General features: G+C 34.9%; 1 protein-coding gene across 1 annotated transcript; it reads left to right on the forward strand.

Moving 5' to 3' along the window:
• Nucleotides 1–2,167: 2,167 nt before the first annotated feature.
• LOC122312238 (NDR1/HIN1-like protein 12) lies at nucleotides 2,168–3,290 on the forward strand. Its single transcript, XM_043126852.1, has one exon. It carries the CDS (start codon nucleotides 2,374–2,376, stop codon nucleotides 3,037–3,039), a length of 666 nt encoding a protein of 221 aa, XP_042982786.1. The 5' UTR covers nucleotides 2,168–2,373; the 3' UTR covers nucleotides 3,040–3,290.
• Nucleotides 3,291–10,644: the final 7,354 nt, after the last annotated feature.

The raw sequence follows: 10,644 nt of genomic DNA on the forward strand, positions 1-10,644 counted from the left end.
ATTATTTACTTCTTATTTTAATTTTTTTACTAAATTTAAATGGAAAACTATAAATAATCACTCAACAAAAAAATCAAAATATCGTTAGGCCTGATGGCTATTGTATTGGACATATGGTGCAAATCGAAATAAATAGTGGTTTAATGTATCAAGTTATTGGTTTTATTAACTTAAAAAAAATTTAAAAAAAACAACAACTCGGTTGTAAATATTTGATCGAGGATTAATCGGTAGTTTGGGGGACTCAAACTGATTTTCACTTAAAAAAAAAAAAAAAAAAAAAAAAAAAAAAGAAAGAAAGAAGAAGAAGAAGAAGAAGAAGAAGAGAGAAGAAGAAGAAGAAGAAGAAAAAAAGAAGCTACAAATATAGAATCTTGAAGTGCAAATAATAAAATGCCAAAGTTAGAGTAAACTCCAAATATATAAAAGTGCACATTTGTATGATCATGATAACGCTTTTAGCTCAGGAACGTATTTAGATCTCTTAAAATTATTGATCGACTTCTAAGATCTAGAGTGAGAAAGTTGACATATGAAGTACTTAATTATATGACATTTATAGCTATCCTAGTGAATTTATTGAACTCTCAATAAATTATATTATAGGACCCACATCATGCATCTATCTTTCTATCATTCTAGGTCCTTGAGTTTGATAAGAACTAATTTAGAGAATTTTTATGCTCAAAACATTTAAATGGTTATGTATAGAAGTATTGCATATATATATATATAGATATATACAAAAATTTTATATGTAGTTATTTTTATATATTTTTTATATATTCTATTGATATGATTGACTGCATTATTTTTTAATATAAAATAATTGTTTTTATTAATTATATTGATAAAATATAGAAAAAAAAATGAAAAAGTAATTATATGTAGCAAAATTTATATATATATATATATATATATATAAGGTTTAGGTTGGAATTTTTTTTTTTTTTTTTTTGTTTCTTATTAGGTTGGGGAAACAAATAGAAAACGATGAAAACACTTGTGGCGGCGACTTTTCATGTTGCCCACAGAATGTCATAGATGTTGTAGTGTGCCTGTTGCCACTAGTAAAGTCCAAAGAGTCTGCTCACAGAGCAGCTAGCCACAGCTAAATAGTCAGTGTGGTCTTTCTTGGAAAGAGATTGGAACAAGAATGGATCATGGAAGAAACTAATATAAAGATCTGAAATCCTTCCTTTCCATTTCAGGACTTGTGGTTTTAGTGATGATATCGTTTGATGCAAATGCATGCTTAACTGCAAAGAAATTCAGGTGAACAAAATAAATATGAAAAGAAAAGCACTGACCCGAAAGCAATGGTTCTTTTTTTTTTTTTATTATTATTAAGTTTTATTTTAACGCTAAATACTTATGCCCAGATGTTAAATTGAATTTAAATAAGTTGAGTTCTTTATAAATAATAATGAGTTAAGATGGTATAATGAATTTTATAAAGTCTATTTAAGATGAATTTAGATATATTTAGATGTTAAGATGAGTTAAGATGTATTTATTAAAAATTTAAAATGAATGTAAATCCTGCATGTAAAAAAGTGTCGAGTTAAAAAAAATTGTAAGTTTTACGTGTTAAAATATTTTGAGTTGAGATAAGTTTAATGATTTAAGAATTGTGTATTTAAATACTAAATATATTTTAAGATTAGACTAAATTAAATTAATTTTAATTAAATATAAACTCCAAACGGTGCCTTAATAAACTCCTACATCTATATTTTTCTTAATGTTTTTTTCCATAACTTAAAAAAAATAATAAAAAACAAAATATTGAATAGGGTCGGCTAGAAGCCTAGGACTGACTGAATACCCATATATATATATATATATATATTTTTAAAAGAGTTACATATTATTACGTACGTGACAAAAACAATTAATCACCGCACATCGTTTTAATCATATAAAGCAATCTCCAAATTTCAAAAAGTATGTTCCCCCTCACATGAAGTACTCTAGATATAATTCAATAATCATGAATTATATATATAATTGGTGTCAATCTAATTTAAATCAAATCATATTACAATATTAAAAATTAAAAGAAAACTTAGATGAGTCGATTTATATTAATGCGTCGCCCTTAAGATGGAGCATCTTTTATTTTAAGAAAAAGCAAAAAAGTTAAGCGCACAACCATGAGTAAAAAGAACTGCTTTTAGTTTCTAGTGACCCCGGCTTGCGTGTTTCCTTGTTCAACGCTCCCCTCTTTCACTGCCTTTTCTTTTTGTTTCCTTCGTTCCACAGTTTCTTCTCTTCACTGTCAACCTCACCTTTCCGTCTCTCTGTCTCTGTCTCTCTCTCTCTCTCTCTCTCTCTCTCTCTCTCTCTCAAGCTTTATATACATCAGCTTCCATGGCGAAAGAGCAGGGTCCAGAAGAAAGCCCTTCAAATATGACCCAAGAAAAGAAAAGAGGAAAAGGCATGGCTTCAGGCTCTATACCCAAATTAGTACCAGGACAAGCTCTCTGCACATTCATTACTATCCTTCTCCTCTTGCTTGGTGTAACTGCACTCACACTTTGGCTCGTCTACCGCCCCCACAAACCGCAGTTCAAGGTCGTCGGCGCATCCATCTACGACTTCAACACAACCACACCGCAGGTCATTTCCACCACCATGCAATTCACCGTCGTCACAAGAAACCCCAACAAGCGCTTGTCCATTTACTACGACAGGCTCTCAGTTTTTGTGTCGTATAAAGACCAAGCCATCACGCCCCAGGTGATGCTGCCTCCGCTGTTCCATGAAAAGCACAGCACAGTGGTGGTGTCTCCAGTGGTGGGCGGCGGGACAGTTCCGGTGTCTGTAGAGGTGGCAAATGGGTTAATGATGGATGAAGCATATGGGGTGGTGGGATTAAGGTTGGTGCTGATGGGGAGACTGAGATGGAAGGCTGGGCCTATCAGGACTGGCCATTATGGGGTTTATGTGAAATGCGACATCTTAATGGGATTGAAGAGAGGTTATGTGGGTCAGGTGCCCTTGCTAGGATCTCCTGAATGCAAAGTAGATATATGAACTTAATTTGAAGAGTTGTAGTTGTAATCTCAGCTTTTATCATCCTGACTTTTCTTTATTCTGTATGTGTGTGAGTACTTAGTCGTTTATTTCGGAGAACTTTTCTTTGCCTTCCAATCTATATATATATATATATATATGTAGCTCTAGAGGTAGATTAAGGGAAGTCCGAAGTTTAGTCCTGAAAGCTGTACCAAGTCACTATGCATATATGAATAACAAGGATGGTAGCTAGCAGACTTTAATTTCTACGTTTTCTTCCTTTTCCATGTCGCAAATCCTTCCATTGCGATTTGGATTCATTCTGATCAGCTCATGCATGCTTAGGATTCTGTTCTCTGGCTTTGCTCAGTGATTTGTCGGTACCCACTTTATGGCGTGGCCACAAGGCACCAAGATTTTTAGCCACATGGCTGTCCATGCAGCGAATCAGGGACCATTTGTCTTTAGCTAGCTTCTAAGTTCTATAACGTGCTAGATCATGGGTTTCTGCACATGCATCTTCGAATGACCATTTGTACACACCAAGATATATATTAACTTCCATCTTTCAATTATTAACGAAAATTTTATTATATGCATCATCTTAATTTTATCTCACTATATAATATTTGACATATTTATTATTATTAAATAATTTAAAAATTATTTAATAATAAAAAATAATCCACATTTTACATAATGAGATAAAAATAAAATGATAATATAGTGTATAACATTACTTATATATATATATTTTTACTTTCTTCTATTATTTGATTATTTGTCCTATTTATATTTTTGAGTTTTATTTATTATTTAAATAAATGATGAATAATATATTTACAAATTACAAATAAGAATAGGAATATGAAATGATGGTTTTTCAAAATTTTCAGCGGCCTGAATAAAATGCATATCTATTTGTGGTAAAGAGAACATAATATTTCGTTTTCTTATAAACTTTCAGCAGAATTATCAATCCCATATTTTCCTCTGGGACAAAATCGTGGAGACAATGGTAGCAAAAAATTGGGTTTTGCTCTTCATTATTCATATACATCACATACTATACTTTATTTCTATTTTTTTTTTGTTTTATTATTCTTAAATTAATTGAATTTTTCTATTCATCATCCACACGCACTACATATTTGATAAGATAAAAAAATAAAAAATAAAAAAATTATGTGTAATATGTGATATGTGAGGATGACGAGTAGAATTTTTTCAAAAAATTATTGGTAGGCATGAATTCTCTTTTGAACGTTTTATCTCATATCCCAAACTCTCATGTACATTGAGTTTCATATTTTTTTCATCCATTTTATGATATTTTTCATGATATCCATTTTTCTATCCATTTTTCTGATTTTCTATTTTTATGATGCCCTTGTAATCCATCCTTAACTGACAAGTTATTATATGTATAATTTGATTATTAATTTGGACGAGAGAAAAGTAAAGCTTATCTATAAAAACTCGTTGAAAAGATAAAGTATGAGCAATTTTTCCCTTAAAGTAAGGATGGATGAATTCGATCAAAAAGAAGGTTACTTTAATTCGGATCCCTAGAAACTTAATATATATAATATATGATGATGCAAGAGAGCCTCCAATAATTTGGCATCGCATCTTTGCACCCTCATATCCTACTTCTCGACTCCTAATGTTAAGTGGGTAAAGGAGGAAACGGGGTTCATATCATAAAGGACTGAAAAAAAATTGTTTGGAAAGGGAACTATGTTGTTTTAACTTTTAATTAAATAGTGCTTCATGCAAAAGAAAAACAAGAAGCCATCCAAAAGAGTGAGAAGAAAAAGAAAAAAGTTATTTAAATTGTAGCAATCCAACTGTCTACAGTAGGGGTGGGCTCCAACTCCAATGGAGCTAGACTCCTCAACACCAAGTTCCGTCTTCGATAAGAGTCAGAGTCCAGAAACAACATTCTAACTCCATAAAAGATATAACTTGCTAATTGCTAGATATCACAAGGAGTCAAAGTTCTCATTCGGAATTGGGTTTTTCTTTCTCAACTCACGCGTTCCCAAAATGCAAACAAGTTTTTTATGAGAAGTTGAGATATTGGCTCATATCTGCTGTGACGCCCCCAAATCCCTACGCACGGACACGGAGAAATCGAGACATCCGGATGATGACATCACGGGTCACCACCCTATCGACGAGTGTCAAGTGTGTGTATAAGCAACAAATATGCACGAGAAACGCGTAGCAGATAGCAAAGTCATAAACTAAGTACTAGAATTTTTCTTGTTTAATACAAAACTGTTCAAAACATACATAATAAAATATTACATAGCACAAATATTGTTTTAAAAACTAACTACAAAGCATAAACTTTAACTTCAGCACCCTGGCAGAGCCACATCCTCGGGCTTAGCCTCCTCCTCTTCCTCGAACTCTGCACCAAAATCTACGATACTAAAAATGGTGCCGCAGGTAAGTAAAATCCAAACACCACTAGATAAAAACATATTAACTCAAACAACATGCATGAAAGAATGCAATGCACATGTCCCATAAAACCATAATTTTTTCACGCACGCCAAAAAATCCATTTGGCCCCAAAAACATAACCTTTCCAAATATCACGCCAAAAGTCATATTTGGCTCATATCCAACTCAAACCATTAACTAAATTAATCCGTTTGCACCATGACCTTCCCTAGGGGTCATCTGCACACTCTGGCTCCTGTGCTTCACCGCAGGTAACGACCACGCATGTGACACCTAAACGAGCAATGCCCAGTTCCGCGCCCCGCGCGTTCGTAGCCAAGCATCCTCTAGCCCTCGCCAGCAAAGGGCCACGGAGTCGGTGCGTAGAGCGATACCCAGTTTTGCGCCCGGCGCGTTCGTACCCAAGCATCCTCTAGCCCCCACTCCCGTCGTCGCCCAGCGACAACTCAGGGGACGTCACTCAGTATATTATGCTCCCAAGTGACTAGAGGAGCTCCACCGAGATAATAACTCATCCCGGTTTGGGCTCGTGAGACATACGCACCCGAAAATCTATTTACGCCAATAAAAACATGATTTTCTCACTTAAAAAAATGCACATGTATGCAATATATAACGCACGGCTCGTAGCACAAATAACCAAGCAATCACAAACAACAAAAGCCAAGCACTCCGTTCTTAATCCATCCGACCCCCGAACTCCTCGGACTCAGTTCGGAATCAACCAACCAGCAGATAAATATTTATTGTAAGAGTAAAATACATTTAAATCTAAAATTAGAGTTTGGAAAATACTTACAGCACTATATGGTATTTTTCGAAAGCTCGCGGTGTTGCAAACGGCGGAGGAAAAACAACGTAATAGTGTAATTTACATTGTGGCCGTGGGTAATAAATTACCCACTTTCAAACGGGGACAAAACAAAACTTGGGATTGATAGGGAATGGCCTAGGGATGTTTATGAAGCTAAGGGAAGTGGAGTTTGGCCGTGGGTGGCGGCGAAAATGGCGGTAGGAGGCCAAAATACCCAAATCGGAGAGTAGTCTCGTGGGGACTGTTCCGGCGAGAGCCATGGCGGCAAATCGGGGCTAAAACCGTGCGGCTTGATGGTGACTTTCCGGCTAAATGGCAGCTCCGTTGGCGGTGGAAATTTGTGGAGTGGTTCACCGGAGGGAGGGGAAGAGATTGGTGGTGGTGGTGTGGCTCACAGCGCCGGCGAGCGGCGGTACTGGGTGGCTAGACGGATGCACGAGAGAGAGAGAGAGAGAGAGAGAGAGAGAGAGAGAGAGAGAGAGAGAGAGAGAGAGAGAGAGAGAGAGAGAGAGAGAGAGAGAAAACGCACGGGGGGGTCGACACACGGGAAAGAAAGGGACGAAAAAAAGAAAGAAAAAGAAAGAAAAGAGAAAAAGAGAAAAGGAAAAAGAGAAAAGAAAAGATGGAGGAAAGAAATGAGGTCCAGTCCTCACTCCGGAAACCAAAACTGATCTGCCGAAAACGATATTAAAAAACCGTAAAACAACTAAAATAAATAAAACACAACATCAAATAAATTAAAAACCAATTTAAATACATTAATTTAAAATAAATAAATCAATATATTAATTAAATTAAAAACAACCATTCAGTAAAAATACACGTAAAAGCAGGTCATCACATCTGCACCCCATGCATGCCTAAACAATAATAAGAGCAAAAATCAGGATTACAAAGACAAGAATGAGACTCAAAGAAAGAGAGAGTTTGTGAAGTTAAGAGATTTCATAGGACATCATTTAAATATTTTCCCTAAAAATATATGAAATAAAAAGTTGAATGAATTCGGTCATGTGGAGACTCGAATGCAAGTCATGTGTTTTACAAAATACTGCACCAACCATTAGGTTACTGAACTTTCTATCACTTATATTACAATATAAAATATATTAATTAAGTATAACTATTGGAGTTAGAGTCGGTAGTTGGAGTCTTGTTCAATTTTGAACTCCAATTTTTTCGTCAGAATGGTTGTGAGATGAGTCAAAAATGCGAAATTTTTGTCTAGCCCTAATCTAAAGCATAAATCTCCATGCATTTTTTTATTTTTTTCGTGAGCGAAGAATGGAAGAGGAAAAGGCCGTTGTATGTCCCAAGGCACCAAATCGAGTAAAGAACCGTGCTACATGTATAAACAAGACGTGTGGTCGAGACAATCTTCTTAGATAAGTTAGAATATTTCGCCATCAAATAAGATGATAATTGATTGATTATATGGTTAGGATTTGGAATTTGATTGATTAGGTGAGTCGGATGCCTTAGTGTTTTCTTCTTGGGTAAAATCTTTTTCTTTTGATTTAATTTAATTTAATTTGTTGCTAATTTTATAATTCAAAATCCACCACTTTTCTTGATTTTCAAATAACTTAGAATTAGAACAATTTAAATAGTTAATAGGTAAATAGTCATCGTGGGTTCGACATCTTTCTTATTATTATATTACTTGGTACAATTTCATGCACTTGCGAAAGTTCATAACAAGTTTTTGGTGTCATTACTGGGCCTATTTATTTTCTATTACTTTTGATACCAACTAGTTCTAAGTTAATTTGAATTTTTTTTCTAAGTCTTGACTGTTAATTTTGTTTTTCTTTTTCTTTTCAGGATTCCCGAGTTGTGCACGAGGTGTACTCAAAACTTGGATTTAGTACCTTTTGACCCTAAAATTGAATGCACCTTTCATCATTTGAACAAGGAGAAGGAGTATTCCATAACCAAGAATGAAACAATGGAAGATCAACTTAGAAATAGGACTTTGGGAGATTATGTTGTCCCTTTGGTCACCGGAGCTACTTCTAGCATTAGATGGCCTACTATTCAAGCCAATAATTTTGAGATAAAGCCAGCTATTCTTTAAATGGTGGTTTCAACGGTGCAATTTAGTGGCATGCCACATGTTGATCCAAATGCTCACATAGCTAATTTTCTGGAATTATGTAATATTTTTAAACATAACGGGGTTTCTGATAATGCTATTAGATTGAGACTCTTTCCATTCTCCCTCCGAGACAAGGCAAAGGCATGGTTAAACTTGCTTCCACCGTTAACCATAACTACATGGGACAATTTGGCTAAAAAGTTTCTAGCAAAGTTCTTTCCCCCAGCCAAAACCTTAAAGATGCGAATGACAACCACAATTATTTGCTTTATCTACTCAAGTTGCAGCTTTATCTAAGAAATTAGACAATGTAAATGTGAGTTCCATTCAATCTACTAATGTAATTTGTGAATTTTGTGCAGGAAATCATATGGGGGTAGATTGGCAAGTGGGAAATCCATTCCCCAACAATAGTTCGGAGCAAGCAAACTTTGTGCCGAATTACTAACGACAAAGCAATCCTTATTCCAACACTTACAATTTAGGATGATGAAACTAGACAAATTTCTTATGGAGCAACTCCCAGAATGTTGTCAAGCCTCCACTAGGTTTTCAAAATCAACAACAAGAGAAGAAACCGAATATAGAGGAGGTAATAGCATAATTTATGGCCAAGATGGATGCTAAATTTCAAGAATATGACATTGCTCTAAAGAACAATGAGAATATTATGTGGATCATTGAAAGGATGCTTGGTCAATTGGCAACATTTATGTCTAAAAGGCCTTAAGGATCACTTCCAAGCACCATAGAAAACAACCCAAAAGAGAAAGTGAAGGCCATTACTTTAAGAAGTTGAATGGAGCTTAATTTAAAAGAGAGAGAAAAATTCTAGAAAAGAGGAGATGACTATGAGAGCCGCATCGCCCACCCCTGTTCTTAGCCCAACAGTGAAAAACTCGAGAAATTCTCCCAAGTCTTCTTCTCTTACTCCTCATTATGTTCTTCCTATATCTTTTCCTCAAAGACTTTAGAAAAATAAGCTAGATAAATAGTTTTCTAAATTCCTTCATGTTTTTAAAAAATTACATATTAACATTCCTTTTACAGATGCCTTAAAACAAATGCCTAGTTATGTGAAGTCCATGAAGAAGATTCTATCAAATAAGAGGAAATTAGGAGAGTATGAGATTGTGATGTTGACCGAAGAGTGCACCGCCATTTTACAAAATAAGTTGGCACCAAAGCTTAAAGATCCAGGGAGTTTTACTATTCCTTATACTATTAGAAACTCTTATTTCGAAAAAGTTATGTGTGATTTAGGTGCTAGCATAAATTTGATACCCTTTTTTATTTTCAAGCAATTGGGGATAGGAGAGGTCAAGGCCACTACCGTTTCACTTCAATTGGCAAACCGATCCATCAAAAAACTAAGAGGAATAGTAGAGGATGTTCTTGTTAAAGTTGACAAGTTTATTTTCTCTACAAATTTTATTGTTTTAGATATGATAGAAGATAGAGAAACCCCACTTATTCTTAGTCGACCATTCTTAGCCACGAGAAGAACTCTCATAGATGTGCAACAAGGAAAACTAATACTACGGGTGCAAGATGAACAAGTTACATTCAATGTGTTTGAGGCAATGAAATATCCATCAACAACAAATACATGCTTCAACATAGATGTGATTGATGAACTTGTGGTAGAAAATTTTGAAGAGATTTATCCTAAAGAACCACTTGAGGCATGTCTTGTTCAATCCGGTATTTCTGATTCCGAGAATTTCAAAATAAGCAATTGTGCACACTATTTAGAAGCATCTCCACCTTACTTGCCTAAAAGAAAGTCAGAAAACATAATATTAGGCAAAAACACTACTCCACAAAAGCCATCCATTATTGAGGTCCCTTCTTTAGAATTCGAACCTCTTCCTTCTCATCTTAAATATGTTTATTTACATGATTTTTCTTTACCCGTAATAATTTCTTCATCTTTGACAGGTCTTGAAGAAGAAAAGTTACTTCCAAGTTTTGAGAGCTTACAAGCAAGTTTTGGGATGGACTATAGCCGACATTAAGAGAATGAGCCATTCACTTTGCATACACAAGATTTTAATGGAAATTATAAGCCTACGGTGCAGCCACAAAGGAGACTTAATCTGAACTTGCAAGAAGTTGTATAAAAGGAAGTTCTCAAATTGTTGGATGCCAAAATTATTTACCCTATTTCTGATAGCTCATAGGTTTCGGTGCAAGTAGTGTCCAAGAATGGAGGAGTGATGGTGGTAGAGAATGA

Source organism: Carya illinoinensis, chromosome 1, assembly GCF_018687715.1.
Source record: "Carya illinoinensis cultivar Pawnee chromosome 1, C.illinoinensisPawnee_v1, whole genome shotgun sequence".
Classification (NCBI taxonomy): domain Eukaryota; kingdom Viridiplantae; phylum Streptophyta; class Magnoliopsida; order Fagales; family Juglandaceae; genus Carya; species Carya illinoinensis.